This window comes from Chiloscyllium plagiosum, unplaced genomic scaffold (assembly GCF_037043375.1).
Source record: "Chiloscyllium plagiosum isolate Xiang-an unplaced genomic scaffold, Cpla_swu_hap1 HiC_scaffold_7, whole genome shotgun sequence".
NCBI lineage: Eukaryota > Metazoa > Chordata > Chondrichthyes > Orectolobiformes > Hemiscylliidae > Chiloscyllium > Chiloscyllium plagiosum.
This window is the reverse complement of record NW_028270145.1, coordinates 20,758,637-20,783,940: the sequence shown is the minus strand read 5'-3', so window position 1 is coordinate 20,783,940 and position 25,304 is coordinate 20,758,637. Positions and strand designations below refer to the sequence as shown.

Here is a 25,304-nt window from a genome sequence, read left to right as displayed (position 1 = left end):
TACATTAAGTACAGATATCTCTTCTGGTTTCTTGCCACCAATCAACTGCAATTTGTAACTAAAATTAGTCCTCAGCTTTCAACGGCCCAACCAACAGCCAAACTGCAACTAAAATTAGTCCTCAGCATTAACAGTGGCCCCATGATTTTAATAACACATTTATTGATAGCAGCAACATGTGAAAAAAACGTCCAATTTAGTTTGGTCACCACAAAAATAAGTTAGATATCCTCCTGTTTGCACAAAATTCATTTCTGTAGCAGTTGTTATATCACCATTTCTGATGGAATCTTGCAATTGAAATATTTACATGGGCGAGTCATTGTGCAAGCATTTAATCACAGAAAGATCATATGCAAGCTTTTCACTGTCACAGTTTCACTGTTGTGATCACAAGCTGAATCATTCAAAACATTTCAGGGGAATTTGGAATATCTGTGGAGATAAAAGTCAGGCCATTCCAACAATGAAGGACTGATCCATAATGCATGTTTTACACTATATTACAAGTCGATCATAGTCTTCTACAGCCATCCCCTGAGCTATCTGGATACTGTTGGTTGCAGCTTTACATGTAGTAAACAACATTCTGTTCCACTGGCTCCACTTTTACATTCCTTCACTGAGAGAAAAAAAATTCTCCCCTCAGATACAATCAGTGTGGCCTGGAATTCTTTAGACAGGGCAGGAGGTAATATATTTTGTACAACCTTTTACAAATGCTGTCACTTTCCTCTTTCCTCTCTCCACTTTACACTCTCTCTCTTCCATTTCCTGACAATCTTACAGCCTGCCATACAGAAGGAGGTTTAATTCTCTCCAGGCTGACCCTCAGCTGCAGAAGTTCTCCTGTAAATCACTTTTTGAAAAGCTCCTTGAGATTGCAGGCTCTAATTTGAAGTGTTTCCACCTGCATAGATTGGCACTTATTCCAGGTACTTCTCCTAATTCACTGCCAGTTTTCCTTGGTGCATTGAGAGGTCTAATTCGGGTATATAGGGACTCTTAAGCCACTCCAGCAGCTATGCACTGTAGGAGAGCTGCTGCATCAATTGGAAGTGGTAATAAAGCATTACATAGTATGTACAGCACAAAAGCAAGCCATTCAATCCAATCAGCCAATGTTGGCATTTACTTTCCACACACACCTCCTGCCATCATCAACGTTTTGACCTCAACTGTAGAACCGTATCATTGCTTACTGGTGGGATCTTGAACGCATAACACAGATCAGGGAGATCTCATGTTTACCAAGATTTCTGTTAAAGATTTCATGATCTGTGCCAATAGCCTAGGAGATCCATGAAGAGGAGTGAAAGGATGGAGTGGAGAGAGAAGAGGGGAGCCTGCTACGATCCCTGGTCCCAATCTCCTACCCCAAATATGAACCACGTTGGGGAATGCTGATCATTTGAGATGTTTGCAGTTCATATAGGAACCATTGCTAGCATTGTACATTAAATACACAAGGTTCTATTACCTGATTCAAAGATTTCTTCATCTGTGGAGATAGGAAAGAAAACCTCAGCACAACATTTTGGAAATGCAGATATTAAGGGTGATGTCCAGCTAGGTGCTGCCAACAAGATGACTGACCTCAGAAACTTGGAAGTTTATATTTCTCCAGGGCAGTCATCTCTGGGTAATGCAATGCTGAAAATCATCCTTAAAAAAGACCACGCAAATCACACCTTCCCATGATTGGTTGGTAACTCTTAACTGTTAATCATTCAATAATTGATTCACAGCCTGACACCTCCCCCGCACCTGCTCCCCCCACCCACCCACCCACCCCTCCAAGGTAAACTGGCACATTGGATCCAAAATTGGCCGACAGTCAGGAAGCCAGAGGGATGCTTCTGTGACTGGAAGTCTGTTTCCTTGGGGTTTCACGTGGTTCAGTGCTGGTGTCCTTGCTGTTTGTACATTAATGGTTTGTAGGGAATATGATCAAGAAGTTCACAGTTGACACAAAAATTGGAAGGGCAATAAATAGTGAGGAATAGTTGTAAACAGCAGAAGGATATAAATGGACTGGTCAGATGGACAGAACAGTGGCAAATGGAATTCAAACCACAAAAATGTGAGGTGATGTGAGGGCTAACAAAGCAAGGAATTACACTATGAATAATAGGACCCTAGAAAGTTCTTAAGATTAGAGGGCCCTTGGTGTGCATAGTCACAGATCTTTAAAGTTAGCAGAACTTGTATATAAGGTAGTTAACAAGGCAGGTGGGATATTTGCCTTTATTAGACAAGGCATAGAGGTTTATTAGAGCAAGAGGTTATGCAGGAACTGTATAAAGTGCTGCTTAGGCCACAAAAGAAGTTCTGCATGCAATACTGGTCACCACAATATAGGGAGGATATGATTGCACGAGAGAGAAGTTTTACCAGGATGCTGCCTGGCTGGAGGGTTTGAGGAAAGATTGGATAGAATGGAGTTGTTTTACTTGGAACAGGAAGGTTGAGAGGGAACTTGATAGATGTGTATAAGATTATGACGGACATAGATAGGGTCGTTAAAAAAGCACTTCTTTCAACAGGAGAAAGGACAGTAACCGTAGTGGTAATGTCACTGAACCAGTAATTTGAAAACTCAGGAGACTGCTTTGGGGTCACAGGCTCAAATTCCACCTCATCAGCTGTTGGGATGTAAATCTGGCAAATGATTTTTTCATATGCGATTAGTCTTGTTGATGGTGACTATGTAACTTACATTAATTGTTGTAAAAACCCAGCCCCAGCTGATTCACTTATGTGCTTTATGGAGGAGAACCTGCAGACTCTATCTGTGACTCCAGATCCACAGCAATGTGGTTGATTCTTAACTACCCTCTGCAATCACCTGGCAATTCATTTAGTTCAAGGGCAACGAATGCTGGCCATGCCAGTGTTGCTCACATCAGTATTTAGAAAAAATAAAGAGAAAAAATCCCCATATTATCCCCATGTTCCTCAACCCCACGCTCTCTCCATAATATCCCTCAACCCACTGAATGACAATTTTATTACCTGTTTCAACAAGCTTCTCAGCAATTGTCATGTCCTCTTCTGTAAACCACACAAATGAGACATAAGTGAGGTGTGAGCTTCAGGGAGTGAAATGTAATGAGCATGTAGCAGTTCAATGTGTGGTTGAACATATTCACCTTCTTCCACAGGGCTCACTGTATCAATCCCACAGCAGCAGAAAGTTAAACAGATCACATTCAGTGCTCAAGAACTTACAGACAGTTAAAAGCGACAAGGCACAGAGTCAATCTCTAGCCTAAGCATCTTTAGAGGAAATGGAGATACTATAGACCCACTCCTTTTAAAGGACTTAAAGCACTGAAAGGAAAGATATGGTCCATGTGAGGTCTGTGGAGGGATCAAATCATTTAAAATCAGGAAAGTCAGAGCAGGAAACAAAATATTAGAGCAGGTACAATAAGAATGTGCAGCAGAAAGCAGCGCCCAGAGAAAGGATCAGAGTTGTAACATCCCCACACAGACTGTAAAATCACCTTATAGACTGTAACATCCCCACATGGATGGTACTGACAGTTAAACCCTTGTTCAGACAATCATACTGTCGTACTGACAGTAACATTCCCATTTTGACTTAGGATCCCCACACTAATCATAAAACCATTTGCTGATTGTAACATCCTCACACTAATGCTAACATCTCCACACTGACTGCAAAATCCCCACAATGATTGCAGCATACACACACAGACAAAAAGAAGCCCACATTGACTATTTCAACCCCATAATGACTGTTATAAAACCATACTGATCGAAATAACCCCACACTGACAGTCACAACCCCATACTGACTGAGGCAATCTTACACTAACTGTTCCAACCCCATACAGAGCGAAACAGACCCACATTGATTGAAAAACCTCACACTGATTGAAACAATTCCATACTGACTGAAACAGTCAGACATTGACAGAAAAATTCCCAGTGACTGAAACAACCTCTCACTGATTGAAACAATTCCAAACTGACTGTAATAACCCCACACTGACCTAATCATCCCCACAGTGATTGAAACAATCCACACTGGTACTACTCACAGAGTGTTGATTTGTTACAAGTGTGCAATGGGAAGGAGTGAGACCACCAGAATTCTCTCTGCTTCCTGGAAATACAGAAAGGAGATTAAAGTACTGAAGCAAATGTAAATGAGGAGCATTTTAACGTATACAGGGAAGAGCAGTGAAAGTTCTAGAAAATGAAAAAGCCATTCAATCTAAGCAAGCTGAAATATTTTCAGAAAATAACTCTATCAGTTCCCTAGGTGCATGCAACAGTGGGAAAGTGAATTTCAGAGGATAAGCTTCAGCGGGAGAGCTAATATATCAGCTAATATATAATATCTTGTGATTGATGTGGAGTTCATGTAATGGAGAGCTGCATTTTAAAAGGCTGAAATAGCTTTTCTTTAATGATTTCTTTCTCTGTCTAACTTTTGCTGTATCTGCCAGGGTGTTTGATGGAACCTGCAGAGGGAGGTTTATTTTGATACCCAGCCCAGTGTTGGGTCTGCTCTGTAAGAGTTTGATGGGACAATATAAAGTGTACCTTTACTCTGCATGTCCTTCCATGCTGTATCTTGCATTGACAGTATTTGATAGGCCAGTATAGAAGGAGCTTTACTCTGTATCTAACCCCGTGCTGTCCCAGATTGTAATCTTAGAGGATGAACCAATGATTCCTCTTTTGTCTGACTGAGTGAATGCTAAGAATATCGTAGCCCCATGTGATGAAGAGTAGCATGTGATCAGGGCACCAGGAGGACCAGGAGAAGCATTACCAGACAATACATTAACTGGCCCTTTATCACCCAGCTAACCCCAATATCTCACTAATTGTTTCCAAGGTTCCAATGGTAGGCTAATAAATTGTAACTACGCTTCAAAGAAATACATTGTATTTCAAGGACTTCTGGAAATTTTTGAGAATATGAGCAGCTATATAAATGTAATAAAAGCAAAATCTGCAAGTGCTGAATATCTGAAGTAAAATTGAAAGTATTGGAGAAAGTCAACAGTTCTGTGAAGAGAAAAACAAAGTTAATGTTTCAAGTCCAACACGATTCTGCTTCACAACTCCTCTTCAACTCCTGATCCTATTTTCTATGTTTCTATGAGTGGCCTCCTTCTGCACTGTTAAACATCTGTGATTTCTGTGAAGTGGACTTGAACCTATAGCTTCTGTCTTAGAGGCTGGGACAATGCTGTACCACAAGATCTCCATCTCTGCTTCTATATAGCAGTTAATCACGAAAGGACTTGGCCATCAAACTGCACTACTTCTGCCTTCACATTAGGTCTGTAATTGTGCATTCAAAGTCAGTTGGCTTACCTCTTTAGCTGGTTATTGGAGGGAATCAGGCCTGCGCACTTCGAGGAAGTTGTGATATTCTTGGCCTGCCACCACAGGGTATCATTCTGGTCGACAATCTGCAGGATATCTCCTCTCCTGAAGGTCAGGCCAGCTTCCACACAAGGAATGGCAGGATCGTACTGCGGGCAGTAGTCTATCAGTGGTCTCACATAAAGCTACAGAGGAGGAGAAGTTGTGAGAAACTGCATACCGTGTGTGATCGACAGTTTAAAATATATAACACGAAGAACAAAATGGAAGAAACGGATAAATCTGATCAAGAAGTACATGATGCTGAAAATGCACAGCAGATAAGCCAGGTTCTGAAAAAGACAGTGCAGGTTAGCATTTCGTTATCTTATGTGGAAAAGTTGAACAGGTTGAGTCTTTACTCACTGGAGTTTAGAGGAATGAGAGGTGAAACATTTAAGACTCAGAAGGGGTTTGACAATGTAGATGCTAAGATGCTGTTTTTCCTTTTTGGGAATCTAAAATGAGGAGGGAACAATTTCAAAACATCAGCCATTTAAGGCAGAGGTGAGAAGCAATTTCTTCTATCAAGAGATTGTTAGCCTTTAGAATTCTGTTCCCCAGCAGAGATCAAGTCACTGAATATATTCAAGCCTGACTTTGGCAGATTTTTGATCAACAAAGGAGTCAAGGCTTATGGGAGACAGACAGGAAAGTAGAGGTAAGGCCACGTCAGATTAGCCATGATTTGTTGAAAAATGACATAGGAGCAGGAGTAGACTCTGCAGCACACTGAGTCTGCTGTAACACTCACAATGATTACTGCTGATCTTGATCTTTAACCCCACTTCCCTGCCCAGTCCCCATATACTTTGATTCCCTGAGAACTCAAAAAAAGGTCTATCTCAGCTTTAAATATCTTCACTGAAGGAGCACTCACAACACTCTGAGGCAGAGAATTTAAAAGATTCTCAACTTTTTAAATGAGGAAACTTCTCCTCATCCCAGTCCTAAATAATTAGCCTCCTATCCTGAGATTATGCCTCTTCAAAAATCCACCTCAGTCCATTGTAACTGAAACCTTCAAAGTTGCCTTTGTCACCTCCAGAATCAAATATTCTAATACTCTCCTAGGTGGTTTCTCAGCATTCACTCTCTGTCAAATCCAATTCATCCACAGCTTTGCTACTTATTTCATGGCCTGCACTAGGCTCCATTTACCCATTCTTATCCTTGCTGACCTGACCTGACTTCCAGTTCTTCATACCATCTATTCTCCAGCATCTAGATTATCTGAAATGTTGCTCCTGAAGCATATTCTGCAATATCCTACTGGGGAATAATGGGACAAGGTGAAGGAGGGAGTAAGAATGGGAATAATGATGGGAAAGAGAGATAACACCGGAGAGGAAATATTCTGAGAGAGTAAGATGCAAGGAGTGTGAGAAATATGTGAGCAAAGAGATGCCAGACAGTTGTAGTAAAATAAACCTGGGTAGAGTCATGTGGATATCACTATGACACAGGCCTTACTGTGTTTTGAGAAGAGCTTCTTGGTCGATGTGACACTGGAATAAGCTTGAACATGACACTGGCTTCAGACTTGCCCTGTGTGAAGTAACAATGGATTAATTGTCAGTTTTATTAAACACATGTCACAAAAGATACTATTTAATAGGAGTAAAATAGTTCCTCAGTAAGGTTTTAGCCAGGAGACCTTTGTCCGACTGTACGTTGAGTGACCTTGTTAGCTGAGGATCAGTGAGTAGCACTCTTGCCTCTGTGTCAGGAACAATGTGTTCAAGTCTCTCTCCAGAGATATCAGCCCAAGAATTACTCCAGTGCAATACTGAGGGAGTGCTGCACTGTCAGGGTGAGAACTGTAAACCTCTATCTGCTCTTTCAGATGGGTATGTAAAAGATCCTGTTGCACATAAGAGTTATCCCCAATGTCTTGAACAATATTCATCTCTCAATGAACCTCACAAAAATAGATACCTGATCATTGTCACATTGCAGTCTGTGGGAGCTGCTCGATGTAAATTGGTAGCAATGTTACCTACTTTACAATGGTGACCAAATTTTAGAAGGTATCTTGCTGGCTGCACAGTATTTAGGAACATCCAGTGGATATGAAAGGTGCTATATAAATACAAATATTTCTTTCTGTCCATGTTCAATGGCATTATTGTTGCTTAGTTAGATCATTATGGCTCTCAATTTGACTCCAGGCAATTTAAGCCAGATAGTGAGGTCTGTCTGAAGCTCCCCAGTTGGCCTTCAATTCACAGATTACATCCTAATGATACCTATATATTTAAAGAAAGGAGCCTGATTTCTCCCAGTTGGCACCCTGATCACCTCTCTCACAGTGACTCAACATGAGGAGGATGTAACAACTCTGACAGCAGCCATGAAATTTGTGGAGATTTTTTAAGATGGAGGAGCTGCTTTGCTGCAGATTTTGAATGGTTCTCAATGACCAGGAGACACTCCTGGCTGTAGGTGTGTTGGAAAGATTTGCAGGTTGACTATCAACCTTCTTGGCCACACAGTGCGGCCACCTTCTATCGCCATCATGTCCTGGAAACTTGAACCTGGACTTCCGGCTCAGAAGCTTACTTTGAGCACCTGTTCAAGATATTAAGACAAGGAGTTGGAATGTGTACAGGGTTGATTCAATTTGATGACAAGTAAAAATGTAATTTCATAACATTCTTTCTCTATAGTTGATAGGTATTAAGGACATTGCCCTAAAAACAAAATTAAGATTCTGTTATTCCCTCCATCATCCCTAAAGATTCTGACTTTCACTGGGAATAGGCCTCTCCTGTCCTGAAGATACTGACTCTTATTGTGATAACAGTCCCCTCCTCTCCTGAAAGTACTGACTCTCACTAGGCACAGGTCTCATGAAAGAAACAGCTGTTACACTTGTCTTGTTACCATGAGCTGAATGATTTGTTCAGGCTCCAGCCCAGTGACAGGTATTCCATTAACTTCGACCAACTGATCGCCAGCAAACAGCAATCCTGAAATAAAAGACCATGAACGTCTATTAGAGTGTGTCAGTGCATGAAGTATTTTTGTTGCACTGTACCCAGAGTCCACAGTTAATGTAATGACTCAGACAGCAGCCTGCAACTCAAACTATTTCCTGATTCTGTATTCGTCCACAGAGCCATAGCAGAATAATCGGTGACAGCCAATTTAAGGTCCATGTAAATATCACACAAATATATTGTTTGGCATGCTAACACCTTTCAGCAAGTGGAAGAATCTGGATAAAGTCTAAGGGAGTAGAGCTGGGCCTGAGGATTTGGTTGGATTCCAGGATCACGAATGTCTTTGACACAAACGTTGCCCTCCTCACCACGACATGGGTTTTTGCATCATCAAGTGTGCAGTTAGTATGTGACGACCTGATCATGGATTTCCCTGCCTGCTTTCTCAGCAAGAGTAATAATGACACCTTCATCGAATGCAAGCACCTGCGCCCTATCTGTCAGAGCATTCACAAAATATCAATGACCAGCACACCCAGTGAGGTGAGAAGGAGTGGGTCCCACTGAGAATCCTGAGATGCACTTCTCCAAACCCCAGCGAATGTTTTTAGGCATGAAACTGTTGTTCTACAGTGGTTCCATCAGGATTTAGAATATGGATGACGATTGTAAATGGAAATCCTGCCAGAGGATGTATCTAATCCACCTGCTATTTGTCCTCTCAGTCTATCTGGAGAACCTTAGTCCAGGCCATTACCCACTCACAGCTGGCCGCTGTGTAGAGCCAGCCCACCCCACAGCCATGTTGGCAACGTTCTCGGTGATAGAGGTTATGGATTTAGAAGATGTTAATTGAAGGAGATATTTCTGATTTGTTGCAGTGCATTCTTGTACATCATACACACTACTGCCACTGTGTGCTGCTACTTATGGAGCAGCACTGTGTGCTGCTACTCATCTGTAGGACAGACTTTGAGGAATTAGGAGGTGATTTACTCAAGGCAGACATCTGACCTTCTCTTATAGCAATTTTATGGCTGATCCAGTTCACTATCTGGTCAATGGTAACCTTTAGGATGTTGATGTTGAGGGAACATAGCATCATCAATGCCATTGAATATCAAAGGGAGATGGTTAAATTATTTCTTGGACAAGACTATTGCCTGGCACTTGTGTGGCATGAATATTACATGACACTTATCAGCTGAAATCGGAATGTTGTGTAAGTTTTGCTGCATTTGTACACAGAATGCTTCATTATCTGAGGAGCTACCAATAGGACTGAAGATTGCTTTATCATGAAACATCCTCACTCTTGACCTTCTGAATGAATGGGACTAAAAAGTGTGGGGAGTGAACCTCCAAGTCTTAGAAAGGAAGTTTAGGCCTTCCCTTTTTTGTTCATTCCTTTGCCATCCCTACTGTGTCCTGGGAGTTCATCCCAACCCATTCCCCATGACTTATCTTCCTGCCGATAGCATCTTCCTCTGCCCCAAGCTCCAATACCTGCCAATCAAGCCAGCTGGTGGTTCCCACCCTATCCTTGTATGAAGCAGGAGCAACAGGCTGAAGTTGAAAGGTGTCTGACAACTGCCCCTTCTCCTTCCTGAACCCTGCTCTGAGTTAAAATCTTGACCACCGCCTGTTCCTCGGATGGAAATCCCTGGGACTCAACTCCATGCTGGCTGCAGTTAAACCCATTATGTGGGGGCCAATATTCTGAGCATGCACAGATAGCAAGGATCTTCACCTGTTGAATGGTGTTGACAGCACAGCCTTACACTCTTGAACAATTATCCTGCCTCCACCAAATTGCCTTTGGAGTTACTCACCACTGCGATCTGCGAGACCACCACGGATCACCCGAGCTATCACTATGGACCCTGTCACTTCATGACGTTTAATAGTAGCACCCTGCATTGAGAAATAGGGGAGGTTAGAGATTTTGAGTCTGTTGCTGATCTCTCCCAAATTTCATTGTAGCTGATGATCACTATATGTCATGTACGATCTTATGCATAGGATGAGAAAACAGCTTCACACGCCATGCAGTACAATTGTTGAGAGCTCCATAATTACTTTAACAGTCAGTTCTCCCTGACATAACTGAAAGTTCATGGATAATGTTTGGGATGGGGCCAATTCTCAACCTGGCTGGTCAAGGTGTAATTAGTGCTGAAAATGTGTTGCTGGAAAAGCGCAGCAGGTCAGGCAGCATCCAAGGAGCAGGAGAATCAACGTTTCAGGCATGAGCCCTTCTTCAGGAATAAGAAGGGCTCATGCCCGAAACGTCGATTCTCCTGCTCCTTGGATGCTGCCTGACCTGCTGCGCTTTTCCAGCAACACATTTTCAGCTCTGATCTCCAGCATCTGCAGTCCTCACTTTCTCCTCGAAGGTGTAATCAGTGGCTAGTTAACTCTGCTGTCTTCCTGACTTGCCTTTGATGTACTCTAGAGTAAGATTAGGACCAATCAAGGACAGTAGTGGGAGGTTGTGTGTGGATTCAGAGGAGATGGGCAGCTCTAAATGAATATTTTTCGTCAGTATTCACACTGGAAAAAGTCAATGTTGTCAAGGAGAACACTGAGATACAGGCTACGAGACTAGATGGGATTGAGGTTCACAAGGAGGAGGTGTTAGAGGTTCTGGAAAGTGTGAAAATAGATAACTCCCCTGGACCAGATGAGATTTATCCTAGGATTCTCTGGGAAGCCAGGGAGGAGATTGCCAAGCCTTTGGTTTTGATCTTTATGTTGTCATTGTCTAAATGAATAGTACCAGAAGACTAGAGGACAGCAAATGTTGTTCCCTTGTTCAAGAAGGGGAATAGAGACAACTCTGGTAATTGTAGACCAGTGAGCTTCACTTCAGTTGTAGATAAAGTGTTGGAAAAGGTTATAAAAGATAGGATTTATAATCATCTGATAAGAATAATTTGATTAGGGATAGCCAACGTGGTTTTGTAAAGGGTAGGTCATGCCTCACAAACCTTATTGAGTTCTTTGAGAATATGACCAAACAGGTGGATGAGGGTAAAACCATTGATGTGGTGTATTTGGATTTCAGTAAGTTGTTTGATAAGTTTCCCTGTGGTAGGCTACTGCACAAAATACAGAGGCATGGGACTGAGAGCAATTTAGCGGTTTGGATCAGAAATCGGCTAGCTGAAAGAAGACAGAGGGTGGTGGTTGATGGGAAATGTTCATCCTGGAGTTCAGTTACTAGTGGTGTACCACAAGGATCTGTTTTGCTGTTTGTCATTTTTATAAATGACCTGGATGAGGGCATAGAGGGGTGGGTTAGTAAATTTGTGGATGACACTAAGATTGGTACAGTTGTGGATAGTGAAGAAGGATGTTGTAGGTTACAGACGGACAAAGGTAAGCTGCAGAGCTGGGCTGAGAGGTGGCAAATGGAGTTTAATGCAGAAAAGCGTGAAGTGATTCACTTTGGAAGGAGTAACAGGAATGCAGAGTACTGGGTGAATGGTAAGATTCTTGGTCGTGTAGATGAGCAGAGAGATCTTGGTGTCCATGTACATATATCCCTTAAAGTTGTCATCCAGGTTGATAGGGTTGTTAAGAAGGCATACGATGTGTTAGCTTTTATTAGTAGAGGGATCGAGTTTTGGAACCATGAGGTCATGCTGCAGCTGTACAAAACTCTGGTGCGGCTGCACTTGGAGTATTGCGTGCAGTTCTGGTCTTTGCATTATAGGAAAGATGTGGAAGCTTTGGGAAGGGTTCAGAGGAGATTTATAGCATGTTGCCTGGTAAGAGGGAAGGTCTCATGAGGAAAGATTGAGGGATTTGAGACCGTTTTTGTTTGAGAGAAGATGGTTAAGAGGTGACTTAATTGAGACTTAAGATAATCAGAGTGTTAGATTGGGTGGACAGTGAGAGTCTTTTTCCTCTGATGGTGATGGCTAGCACGATGGGGCATAGCTTCAAATTGAGGGGTGGTGGATATAGGACAGATGTCAGAGGTAGTTTCTTTACTCAGACAGTAGTAGGGGCATGGAACGCACTGCCTACAACAGTTGAAGATTTGCCAATTTTACAGGCATTTAAATGAATATTGGCTAGACATATGGACAAGAATGGAATAGTGTAGGTTAGATGGGCTTCAGATTGGTTTCACAGGTCGGTGCAACATCGAGGGCCGAAAGGCCTGTCCTGCACTGTAATGTTCTATGTTCTACTTATCACTTTTATTGTTGCACTGGGGATTGCTTATGTATCAAGGTACACTCTGTTCTGATATAATGCGATAGTTCTGTTCTCGTGCGATCTCGCGTTATAAGAAAATCATGCAATAGATGCGCCATTTAAACTAATGGGACCGGAATCGCATTGTAGCCAATACAGGTCAGGAAAGTTCACATTCTACAAATGACGGTCTAAATTATTCAATTGTATTGAAGAAATACGCGTTATAGCAGAACTGACTGTATCAAGAGACAGTCTTTGCTTAGGATCTATCCAACAACTCTGAAGCCCTCATGAGGTTATTTTTAGAAAGGTGCAATGACTGAGGCTTAAGCCTACTTTCCTTCTCAATATGTTTCTCCAAACAATCTGCCTCAAATAAACTCAGGTAGATCGTAACCATGTCACCGAACCCAAATTCCAGACAGTTAGCAGTTCTAAAGTTAACCACCCATGTATGTGACTAATCCACACATGTGACTTAACACTTACATAACAAGCCCACACACATAATTAACACAAAGACTGAAAGGCTGAGAGTGAAACTGTAAGACTGAGAGTGAGAGGCAGAAAGAGAGAGACTCCAAGTGAGAGGAGAAGAGAAATTAGATTGGAGCACTTTTTAGAACAACCTATTGACACAGAACAGCAAACAAGTGCAGTACATTCCTCTGTATCTTCCTTGTATCATCTGTCCTTACCAGGGGGTGCTTGTTTTTCACCAGGCACACTATCCTCAAGGCTTCCTCATCTTCAGGGATGTCATCTGGCAGTGGAGGCAGTATGGGATCATAGTCTTTCTGAGCCACAGTGTCATGAGCAGAAAGCAGGGCCTGTCAATCAATTCAGCCATTAACTGTTAAATGTTTGCAGGAAATTGAAGGGTTTGATGACTAGTATCAATTCTATTCCTCAGGACCTCTGCGAGTTGTAAACACATCTTTAGACAAGTTTTCACACGTACATACACATGCAGATATTCATATGCCAATATATGTATTGTACATGTTCTTGGATGATTAATTATCTACATTAGGGTTTTTACATGATTCTGAATACATTTTCAAATATGTATATTTATATTTCTGTAAACATTCATGGAATTGTGTGTGCAGGTGTAATTGTGTGCATGTATGTCCTTATCTATGTTAACATGAGCCCTTTTAGGTAGAGATATCCTTGTATGCATGTTGACACAATGCTTCTGTGTCTGTTGACATGCATTATTGTACATTTTCTTGTGATAATCTTTAATTTCAACAATGTTCCTGGCCAGAGTGTTTCATAGTGGTGTAAATACTTTTGGGTTCAAATTCAGCTCTGTTCAAGTCATAGAGTCATAGAGGATGTACAGCATGGAAACAGACCCTTCAGTCAAACTTGTCCATGCCGACCAGATATCCCAACCCAATCTAGTCCCATTTGCCAACACTTGGCCCATATCCCTCCAAATCCTTCCTATTCATACACCCATCCAGATGCCTTTTAAATGTTGGATTTCGTACCAGCCTCCACCACATCCTCTGGCAGCTCATTCCATACATGTACCACCCTCTGTGTGAAAATGTCGGCCCTTAGGTTCCTTTATATCTTTCCCCTCTTACCCTAAACCTATGCCGTCTAGTTGTGGACTCCCCCACCCCAGGGAAAAGACTTTGTCTATTCATCCTATTCATGTATACGTATTTGGAAAGGCAAGGACTGATTCGGGATAGTCAACATGGCTTCGTGCTTGGGAAACTATGTCTCACAAACCTTGATTTAGCTGTTTGAAGAAGTAACAAAGAGGAATAATGAGGGCAGAGTAGTAGATGTGATCCATATGGACTTCAGTAAGGTATTTTGACAAGGTTCCCCATGAGAGACTGGTCAGCAAGGTTAGATCTCATGGAATACCGGGTGAACTAGTCATTTGGATACAGAACTGGCTCAAAAATAGAAGACAGAGGGTGGTGGTAGTGGGTTGTTTTTCAGACTGGAGGCCTGTGACCAGTGGAGTGCCACAAGGATTGTTTGGGGTCCACTACTTTTTGTCATTTATATAAATGATTTGCATGTGAACAAAGAGGTATACTTAGTATATTTGCAGATGATACCAAAATTGGAGATGTAGTGGACAGCAAAGAAGGTTACCTCAGATTACAACGGGATCTTGATCAGATGGGCCAATGGGCTGAGAAGTGGCAGATGGAGTTTAATTTGGATAAATGCGAGGTGCTGCATTTTGGGAAAGCAAATCTTAGCAGGACTTATACACTTAATGGTAAGGTCCTAGGGAGTGTTCCTGAACAAGGGAGACCTTGGAGTGCAGGTTCATAGCTTCATGAAAGTAGAGTCACAAGTAGATAGGATAGTGAAGAAGGTGTTTGGTATGCTTTCCTTTATTGGCCAGAGTATTGACTACAGGAGTTGGGAGGTCATGTTGTGGTTGTACAGGACATTGGTTAGGCCACTTTTGGAATGTTGTATGCAGTTCTGGTCTCCTTCCTATCAGAACAATGTTGTGAAACTTGAAAGGGTTCAGAAAAGATTTACAAGGATTTTGCCAGGGTTGGAGGATTTGAGCTATAGGGAGAGGTTGAATAGGCTGGGGCTGGAGTGTCGGAGGCTGAGGGGTGACATTATAGAGGTTTATAAAATCATGAAAGGCATGGTTATAAATAGACAAAGTCTTTTCCCTGGGGGTTGGAGAGTCCAGAACTAGAGGACATAGATTTAGAGTGGGAGGGGAAAGGTATTAAAGAGACCTAAGGAGCAACGTTTTCACGCAGAGGGTGGTATTTGTATGGAATGAGCTACCACAGGAAGGCAACTGCATAGGGTTTGGAGGGATATGGGCTGGGTGCTGGCAGGGGGGGACTATATTGGGTTGGGATATCTGATCGGCTTGGATGAATTGGACCGAAGAGTCTGTTTCCCTGCTGTACATCTCTATGACTCTATGCCCCTCATGATTTTATATGAGATCACTCCTCAGTCTTCGACGCTCCAGAGAAAATAGGCCCAGCCTATTCAACCTCTCCCTATAGGTCAAATCCTCCAACCCTGGCAACATCCTTGTAAATCTTTTCTGAACCATTTCAAGTTTCACAACATCCTTCGGATAGGAAGGAGACCAGAATTGCACACAATATTCTAAAAGTGGCCTAATCAACGTCCTGTACAGCCGCAACATGACCTCCCAATCCCTATACTCAATGCTCTGACCAATAAAGGAAAGCATACCAAATGCCTTCTTCACTGTCCTATCTACTGCGACACTACTTTCAAGGAGCTATGAACCTGCACTCCAAGGTCTCTTTGTTCAGCAACCGAGGACCTTCCCATTAAGTGTATAAGTTCTGCTCTGATTTACTTTACCAAAATGCAGCACCTCACATTTCTCTAAATTAAACTCCATCTGCCACTCCTCAGCCCGTTGGCCAATCTGATAAAAATTCCATTGTAATCTGAGGTAACCTTCTTTGCTGTCCACTACACCTCCAATTTTGGTGTCATCTGCAATCTCCTATGTTCATATCCAAATCATTTATATAAATGACGAAAAGTAGTGGACCCAGTACTGATCCTTGTGGCACTCCACTGGTCACAGGCCTCCATTCTGAAAAATAACCCTCCACCACCACCCTCTGTCTTCTACCTTTGAGCCAGTTCTGTCTCCAAATGGCTAGTTCTCCCTGTATTCCATGAGATCTAACCTTGCTCACCAGTCTCCCATGGCCAACCTGGTTGAACGCCTTATTGAAGTCCTTATAAATCACGTCCAATGCTTTGCCCTCATCAGTCTTCTTTTTTACTTTTTCAAAAAACTCAATCAAGTTCGTGAGACATGATTTCTCATGCACAAAGCCTTGCTGACTATCCCTAATCAGTCTTTGCCTTTCCAAATATGTGTAAATCCTGTCCTTCACGATTCCCTCCAACAACTTGGCCACTGCTGATTTCAGGCTCACCGGTCTATAGTTCCCTGGCTTGTCTTTACCACCTTAAATAATGGTATCACGTTAGCCAACCTCCAGTCTTCTGGCACTTCACCTGTGACTATCGATGATACAAATATCTCAGCAAGATGCCCAGCAATCACTTCCCAGCTTCCCACAGAGTTCAAAGGTACACCTGATCAGGTCCTGGGGATTTATCCACCTTTATGCGTTTCAAGACATCCAGCACTTCCTCCTCTGTAAGCTGGACATTTTTTAAGATGTCACTATCTATTTCCCCACGTTCTATATCTTCCATGTCCTTCTCCACAGTAAACACTGATGCAAAATACTCATTTAGTATCTCCCCCATCTCCTGCGGCTCCACACAAAGGCCGCCTTGCTGATCTTTGCAGGGCCCAATTCACTCCCTAGTTACCCTTTTGTCCTTAATGTATTTGTAAAAACCCTTTGGATTCTCTTTAACCCTATTTGCCAAAGGTATTCATGTCCCCTTTTTGCCCTCCTGATTTCCCTCTTAAGTATATTCCTATTGCCTTTATATTCTTCTAATGATTCTCTCACTCTCTCCTGTCTATACCTGACATATGCTTCCTTCTTTTTCTAACCAAACCCTCAATTTCTCTCGTTGTCCAGCATTCCCTTCACCTATCAGCCTTTCCTTTCACCCTAACAGGAATATACTTTTTCTGGACTCTCGTTTTCTCATTTATGAAGGCATCCCATTTTCCAGTCATTCCTTTACCTGTGAACATTTGACCCCCAATCAGCTTTTGAACGTTCCTGCCTAATACCGTTAAAATTAGCCTTCCTCCAATTTAGAACTTCCACTGTTAGATATGGCCTATCCTTTTCCATCGCTATTTTAAAACAAGTTGAAATTCAATGAACATCGACCCTTAACAAGCAAAGAATATGTCAGTCAGTCTTCCGTGGAATACCGTGATCCTTGAAGACATCTCACCACTACTTTCTCAAGGCAAAAACAATGACTGCAGATGCTGGAAACCAAATTCTGGATCAGTGGTGCTGGAAGAGCACAGCAGTTCAGGCAACATCCAACGAGCAGCGAAATCGACGTTTCGGGCAAAAGCCCTTCATCCTGAAACGTCAATTTTGCTGCTCGTTGGATGTTGCCTGAACTGCTGTGCTCTTCCAGCACCACTGATCCAGAAACTACTTTCTCAAGGTCAATTAAGAAAGGGAAACAAATATTTGCCTAATCTAGTGACACGTATATCCTGTGGAAGAACAAAAACTGGAAAATCAGAAATGCAGAGTGTCAGTAAATAGAATGGACTATCTCAGAGTCAGGTTAAGAGTTCATCTAATTCGCTGTGGGGCTGGAGTCAAATATTGACCAGACCAGATAAGGATGTCAGGTTACATCCTTGAAGGAGAACAGGAATTCAGTTTGTTTTATACAGCAATCCAATAGTCATTTTTACTAACAGCAGCTTTACTATTTCCAAATGTTTTAATGACTGATATATTCAATTTCTCAAACTAATGTCGGAGTAGGTTTAGAACTCATGGTGTATGGATTAGAACCAGACCAAGATAACTCATGTGTTTCTGTGCCCAACATAAGAGTTCTGGTCATCATATTATAGAAAAAGATTTAATGCAATGGAAGAGGGTGCGGGGAGGAGGATATCAAACCTGTGAGATTATACCAATTAGAAAGTGATGACTAGATGAGGTTCTTTTTTTTCTTAAAAAGAAAAGACTAAAAGGCAACCTAATAGAGATTCTTAAAATTGTGAAAGGTTTTGATAGCGTGAATACAGAAGTCTGGATTTTCATGGTGTCAGGCTGAATTGGGTGCCTTTAAAAATAGATTTACTTCCAGAACACCCACCTCTTTTCCAGCAATTTTAGCCAGTTTTTTATAAAGGAGCATGTGGCAAGCCCACACCCAGTACTCCCAACCTTGCCTATTCTGTTGCAAGGATGGACATTTCAACCATATCTCACAATTTTGACGTAGCTATAAGCCACAATCTATAAGTCTCAAATCTGGGTGTGTGATGGAATGAGTGCTGATCCAATAACATGTAAGAAGCTTACACCATCAAGGACAAAGTAGCCTGTTTGATTGGCACCATTCGCACAAACATCTATTCCCCTCCACCACCAATACTCAGTAGCAGCAGATGCACAGCAGAAATTCACCAAGGCTCTCTCGATAGTATCTTCCAAATCCACAAGCACCACCATCCAAAACAGCAAGTGCAGCAAATACATGGGAACACCACCACTTGCAAATTACCCTCCAAGATGCACGCTATCCTGATTTGGAAACGTATTGCTGTTCTTTCAGTGATTTAAAATCCTGGAACTTACCATTGTGAATGTACATACTCTAAATGGACTGCGACGATAAAGAAAGCAGCTCATCTCACTTTCTCAAGGGCAGCATGTCAGATTGGGTAATAAATGCTGACCTAGCCAGTGGTACCCACGTTCCATTAATGAATAAAACCAAATTTAAGTTCGCATAAAGCTGTTAATTACCCACAGACATTAAAACATTTGGTTGACTTCCCACCTCTTAATCTTGTCCAAATAAATACACTGGTATAGAACAAACTCTTCAAAGAAAGATTAGTCAAGTATCATGCTGAGGCCACATGGAAAACTGTATCTGTCCAACTATTCAGCTGCTTCTATTGATAAAGCTGCCAAATGGCTAAACTCCAAGAATTGTTAACAGATATAACCCTGTAGATTTTGTCACAGCTTGCAGGGGAGTACTAGCTCTTTTTGATTGACACCTTTACTACCTTTTAATAACCTGATCTTTCCTTGATGAGTTTTCTTCAATGTCTGTGTGTTCATTTGCGCAGGACGGAGAGGAAATGAATTCCAGCCTTTTGCCACTGCGATGACAGCAGGTGCGGGAGAGCAGCTTCAGCATCAGCGACAGGGAGAGAGTTGAACTAAGTCAGTTAGTGTAGTGAAGGGGAAGGGAGACCCAAAGCCCAGAGCTTGAAATGTGACATTAGGATCTGAAAGTGGCATCAGTGCAGGGGGAGGATCTGGTTGGCCTTTTGAGAAGCATGCAAGTAATGGGGCTGATGGACATCGAGTGTCCTGTCTACCCTGATGCAAATCTATAGGCAAGCACGGCTGCAGGCTCCTAGGATGGCAGGAGTTGTGTGCCTATGCATCTGCGTGTGTGTGTTTCAGTTCCCATCCAACCTTTAGCGATACCTTCAGGTTCCCAACCTTCAGCGATCCCTGAATATAGCTATAAGGATCATGTGTAAGTCAGTGAATAATGGTCACCCCATACACACACAAGCATCTTCCATCTCTTTAAAATGCAGTTTGGGACCTGGAGCATCACAACCCTCAAGAACAACCTCAGCAGTGACAGAACTGAACATCAAACCCCTACCACAGCTCAGGAACCCCAGTTCTAAGTCATTGACATCGGTGCCCTGAGTGAGATGCCACAGGCAGAAGGTCAGTTCAAAGAACAAAGTGGTGGATACACCTTCTTCAGGAAAGGTACATCTGAGAAAGAATGCCAGTTCCATGGGATTGGTTTCACCATAAAAGAAAATAAAGTAATTGATCATTTCAGTGAGCACCCTCCCATGGGATAAGCAAATTCCTCACAAACATTCAGCTCACCCTAACTCAGAGGCAGTACCCCACAGTTATTAGTGTATACACCCAACATTATAAGTAACAAATGAGGCTAAAGAGAAAATCTATTCCAGCCTTGATCAGTCATTCTCCTGTTTTTCAAAGCTGGTTCTCCTTGGAGATTTCAATTCCTGAGTTGGAAGGTACTTAAATCTCTGGAAAGGTGTGATTGGCAAGTAAGGCATAGGGAAGACAAGCACTAACGCAGTCCTTCTCCTGATGAAATGCTTAAAGCATGGTCTGATCATAGTGAACATAACATTTCATCAGAGAAGCAAGTAGAAGATCTCATGGCAACATACTCACCCCAGGCATTGGCACCTTTGTCCAAGCAAGAGACAGCAAGAATGTTTACATCACCCACACCATGTCAGGAGCTGATGACTGTTGGACCAATCATCCCCTAATCCAATCTGCTATCTTTATAATCTAGTTCAAAAACTGCAGTAGCAGCAGAATCAATGGCAATGGACGCAAGACTGACTCAGTCAGTGTGTCACAGTTGATGATGCTCAATGAATAGGAATCTCGGAATGTCCCCCGTCTGCCTGAAATCTATCATAAGCAGCACTTGCAAGGAGACTATAGGTTTCTCAACCAGAAACATCAAGACTGATTTAATGAGAATCACTAGAATAAGGAATTCGTGAACACGCAGCCCCACTGGAATTTGAAGGCAAGAAAGCAGGTCTATGAACAAATGAAAGCCAACATCCAATAAAAACCTGTGACCTAAGGAACAGATGGTGAGCCGAAAGAATGGAGAAAATCCAAAAAATCAGCGACAGCCATAATGTGTGTCGAAACTCAATGCAGTCAAAACCATCCACGGCCCAAGAATCGACCCACTGAGAGCTAAGAAAAGATTGAAACCTGTCAAGGACAGGCAAACAGTCACTTAGTCATGCAGTCATTGAGGAACTCCTCAGTCCTTAATATGGGTGTTCTGGACAACATTCCACAGCATGCTATCCATCACCATCTTGCATAACCCCAGCCCAACATGAGGTTAAAAAAGCCAATTCAAGAGAGAGAAAAATTGCTTTCTCCACCAACATTTGATAATCTCTTGACCAAATGTACCCAGACTGGAAAAGGTACCAACCATCTCGGGCAATTCTGAAAAGTCCAGGCAGAGACCAGGCACACACAATAGAAGGAATGTGCACAAACCCACACATCCCCCCACCCCCAGCCACTTCTTCAGTCGCTGCCTGCCCTGACTGTGGCAGGGTGTGTGGATCCACCATTGTGCAGTCTGGTCACCTCAGGACCAAAAATATCAGAGTAGAAGAGTGTCATCCTCGGTGGAGAGGGACAGCTGAAGAAGGAGGAGAATGGGCAAACGGTGTGTGAAAATCACATTTTTATGAGATTGTCAGATATGCAGTTTTCTTTTCAATGTTGTCAATTTCAGGAGTATATCAAAGATTTGACAAACTTGCCAATGGCTTATTGACTTAATGCCCTATTGTTTCTGTGCGTAGAGGATTGGAAAAGTGGATATGGAGAATGTAGGGAGTGCATGGAGTGACATAGGGGTAATGGAAGGAGTATGGAAAGGATATGAAGGGGTTATGAAGGGCCATGGAAAGCATGGATGATCCAAGAGGTGGGTGAACAGTGCCTAACAGTTATGATTACTGTTATGCAGATAATTCAGGGACAGCTGCTCAATGCTGAATATTCCTACCTGGAAATCAGGTTTTCCAAGGAGCCAGCGCAGTTCTCGAAAGTCCATAGACCGAGTAGTTTCTCTAAGCATTTCTGTTACCTACAAAGGTCAAGACACACACGTACACTAACGCATGTAGAAACCCAAACACATCAACCTGAACAAACATTACACTAAACTGGACACACAAACTTGACAAAGACGCAAAACCACAAACACAGCACACACACAAATCCATACACACACTATACACATACTAACACACAGAACAATACATGCAGTGAATCATACATATACTTAGAATCCTCTACATACACACAAAACACAGACCCATACACAGGACACACATATACATAGTACATGCACGCAAGTACACACCGACCCAAAACTCATTCTGACACATGTATACACACAGGTCCGTGCACCCACAGTTCAAATGGAAAGTGTATCTTTAATTCCAACCACAAAAGTAGAATACAGAGTGAGAAGAACAGAATGAGAACTCACACTGTTAATGAAGAGCAACAAAGAGAGGCAGACCTGATGATGGGAACTCGAAACTAAGTAATTCGCCTGATCGGACCATTTGGTCCACCACCATGAAAGATGGGTCAATTTTGGGCATGGGTCCTGGAATGTAGACTGATGTATCCCAATCCATCCATTGGTCCTAATCAAGCAGTGTATACTTCCCAGTACTCCCTGCTCCTGATCAGACTTAGCTCTGTGAACCTGAGCTAAAGTCAACTTCACCGGGTGATATGCACCCTACCTAGTGAGGGAGAATGTAACCTTACAGTAAAGCTCTCTCAAAACTATCTTATCCAACACTCCCAGAGCAGAAGCTGCATAGGTTAGATACTAAGTAAAGCTTTTTCCAGACTGTCACATCAAATGCTGCAAGGGCAATTACCGTCAATGGTTAATATAACTCCCTGCACACAAACTCTCCAAGCCAAGTACAATATGGGATTAGATACATCATAAAGCTTCATGTATACAATCCCAAGAAGGTGCCTCAGTGTCAACCTACTGACAATTTACCATCTCACTCCACCATCCATGGCCCTCAGAGTGATTTCTGTCAATTGTGCTAAATCAGAGAGTTTCTCATTTTGGGCCAACTCACCGGAAGTAGAGTGTGACTGTTCCAAATGCTGTCTCATAAAACTATTATTCAGTAATACCTTCTCATAGTTTCATTGTTGGAAATGTAATGGCCTTTCTTTTGTTCCATAGGATGTGTGAGATGGGATGAAGACCTTTGAATTTAAGGCCTTTTGTGAAGTAAGAAAGGTTTCCCTCACCTCTCGGCAAAGTATAGATGCCTGTGGCAGGACAGGCTGTGGCCTCTTCCTCAGGTACTGATGAAGACTCTCATAGACCTGGACAAACAAGGCAGAAATGTTTAAATACCTGGGGAGTTCCAAAGGTTCATCAGTAGACTAATAATCTAGGCCAGGCTTATACTCTCGAGACAGAGGTTCCAATTCCACACTGACAGCAGGTGGAATTTAAATTCAATGACTGAATACATTTAATTTTCAAAAAAACAATTCTGAAATGAAAGCGAGTCCTGTAATAGTGAACACAAAACCATCATCATTTATCATAAAACCCATTCAGTTCACTCATGATCTTAAGGGAAGGAAATCTGCCATCCCCTCATCTGGTCTTGCCAACATTTCACTCCAGACCCATGAAAATGTGGTTGACTCTTAACTCCCCTCAAAGGACAATTAGGGATGGGCAACAAATGGGAGGTGGGCCTTGTCAACAAAGTCCACATCCCGCAAAAGAATAAATTTTAAAATACCTTTCCTTTATCTGTCTCTTGTTTTGCTCCTTTAATTTGTACCATATAGCAGATATTGTAATTTTTCTCCTTGTTCCTCCTACCAAAGTGTATCACTTCACAGATTTCTGCATTAATTTCAGTTGCCATGTGCCTGTCCATTACACCACTCTGTCTATGTCATCTTGAAATTTATCAATGTCTTCCTCATGGTCTGTTACACTTTGTTTCAATTTCAATTTTGAAATCGTGCCCTGTGCCTCAGTTTTAAAGTATCTCAGAAACAGCAGTGGTCCCAGCACTGAACCTTGGGTAACTCCATTGTGTACCTCCATCCAGTCTGACAAACAGCCAATCTTCACACTCTATGATCTCTGTCCCTTAGCCAGTTGTATGTGTCATTCAGGGTCAATACTGAGTTTGCTCAGTTTGTGTTTCCATTCATTGTTAAACTAAAATTATTTTAAGAATTATTTCTCCATTATCTTTATCAGCCAACCAAACTTCCTGATGCCTAAAATGCATGTTTAAACAGGAGTCAAAAATAAAAGCAATAGCATGTTTCATAGTTCAGTTAAAATATCTGCTGGTTCAGGTAAGAAGCTGGATTGTTAAACCTGTAATGGAGTGCTCATTGCAAGTACTAGGAGGGCAGGCTGACAGCGTTAGTGGGGAAGCCCAGAGGAGTTATTAGGATTTTTTTGGTATGTTTGTTACCTTCAGGAGTGACTGCAGCCACCGTGCGTTTAACAATCCATGCAAGACATCCATTATAATCCTGTTACCATCCAAAGAGAAGGCTAATTTCTCAACTTCAATTTCCAGGCACGTAGAAAGATCTGAAAGGGAACAGCTCAGTTTTTATGGTATGCATTTTAATAAGATGCTCCTGTTATGCTTTGTGGCTGCCTATGAATATTGTGAATATTTATGCACAAGACCTCTCATTGTAACTCTGTCAGGAGACTGATTCCAAAAATCTAAATAAGTTTCTCTTCACCTCAGTCTGAAATGGACGATCCTGTGTCCTGAGATTATGACGCCTGGTTCCAGACTCTCCAGCTGGAGAAACAGTTCCTGAACTGTAAAGGGCTTTGGTGACACTGCACAAGTGTATTGTGTATAGTTTTGAACTCCATACTTAAAAGGAAGGATATACCCAAACTAGAAGCAATTCAGTGTAGGTTTACAATTGAAGTGAAGGTTGACTCCCGAGTAGAAGGGATTGATTTAGGTATATCAGCTGTGTTTTGAATAATGAGAAATGACCTTAGTGAAAGGTATGATATTCTGAGGGGGCTTGAACGGGTAGATACTGAGACCATGTTTCTTCTTGTGGCGGAATCTAGAACTACAGGGTACAATTTCAGAATAAGGGGTCTCCCATTAAAGATGGAGATGAGTTGGAGTTTCTTCTATGTCTTCTTAATTACTTCCGCCAAGAGCAGCAAAGACTGGGGTATTGAATACATTCAAGGCTGAGTTAGACAGATATTTGATTTATAAGGTTATAAGGAGTAGGCAGAAAAGTGAAGTTAAGGCTATGATCTATTGGATGGGATAGAATTCAGGTGGAAGATCATCCAAGATCTTATTGAATGATGAAGCAGCCTTGATAGGCAGAATGGCTACCTATTTCTTATGTCCTTATTTTCTTAAAAGGTAAATGA

General features: G+C 42.1%; 1 protein-coding gene and 1 pseudogene across 7 annotated transcripts in view; one reads left to right on the top strand and one right to left on the bottom strand.

Annotated features, from left to right (window-relative positions):
* The window catches only part of LOC148149570 (tripartite motif-containing protein 3-like), a 63,330-nt pseudogene that overhangs the window by 18,736 nt on the left and 19,290 nt on the right, over positions 1-25,304 (top strand). The window lies entirely within an intron of this gene.
* The window catches only part of LOC122551370 (MAGUK p55 scaffold protein 4b), a 42,406-nt gene that overhangs the window by 15,498 nt on the left and 1,604 nt on the right, over positions 1-25,304 (bottom strand). For 2 of the 6 annotated variants that reach the window (XM_043693134.2, XM_087988792.1), the window contains exons 2-13: positions 24,352-24,473; positions 23,147-23,224; positions 21,858-21,938; positions 13,268-13,399; positions 10,190-10,271; positions 8,299-8,384; positions 6,886-6,960; positions 5,362-5,558; positions 4,071-4,135; positions 3,153-3,170; positions 3,016-3,054; positions 1,481-1,501 (exon numbers count right to left, since the gene is read on the bottom strand). In XM_043693134.2, the coding sequence (XP_043549069.2) occupies positions 1,481-1,501; positions 3,016-3,054; positions 3,153-3,170; positions 4,071-4,135; positions 5,362-5,558; positions 6,886-6,960; positions 8,299-8,384; positions 10,190-10,271; positions 13,268-13,399; positions 21,858-21,938; positions 23,147-23,224; positions 24,352-24,405 (928 nt within the window). In that variant the 5' untranslated portion in view covers positions 24,406-24,473. The remainder of the gene's footprint in view (positions 1-1,480; positions 1,502-3,015; positions 3,055-3,152; positions 3,171-4,070; positions 4,136-5,361; positions 5,559-6,885; positions 6,961-8,298; positions 8,385-10,189; positions 10,272-13,267; positions 13,400-21,857; positions 21,939-23,146; positions 23,225-24,351; positions 24,474-25,304) is intronic. The other 4 variants (XM_087988793.1, XM_087988795.1, XM_087988794.1 and 1 more) reach the window with 4 other exon arrangements.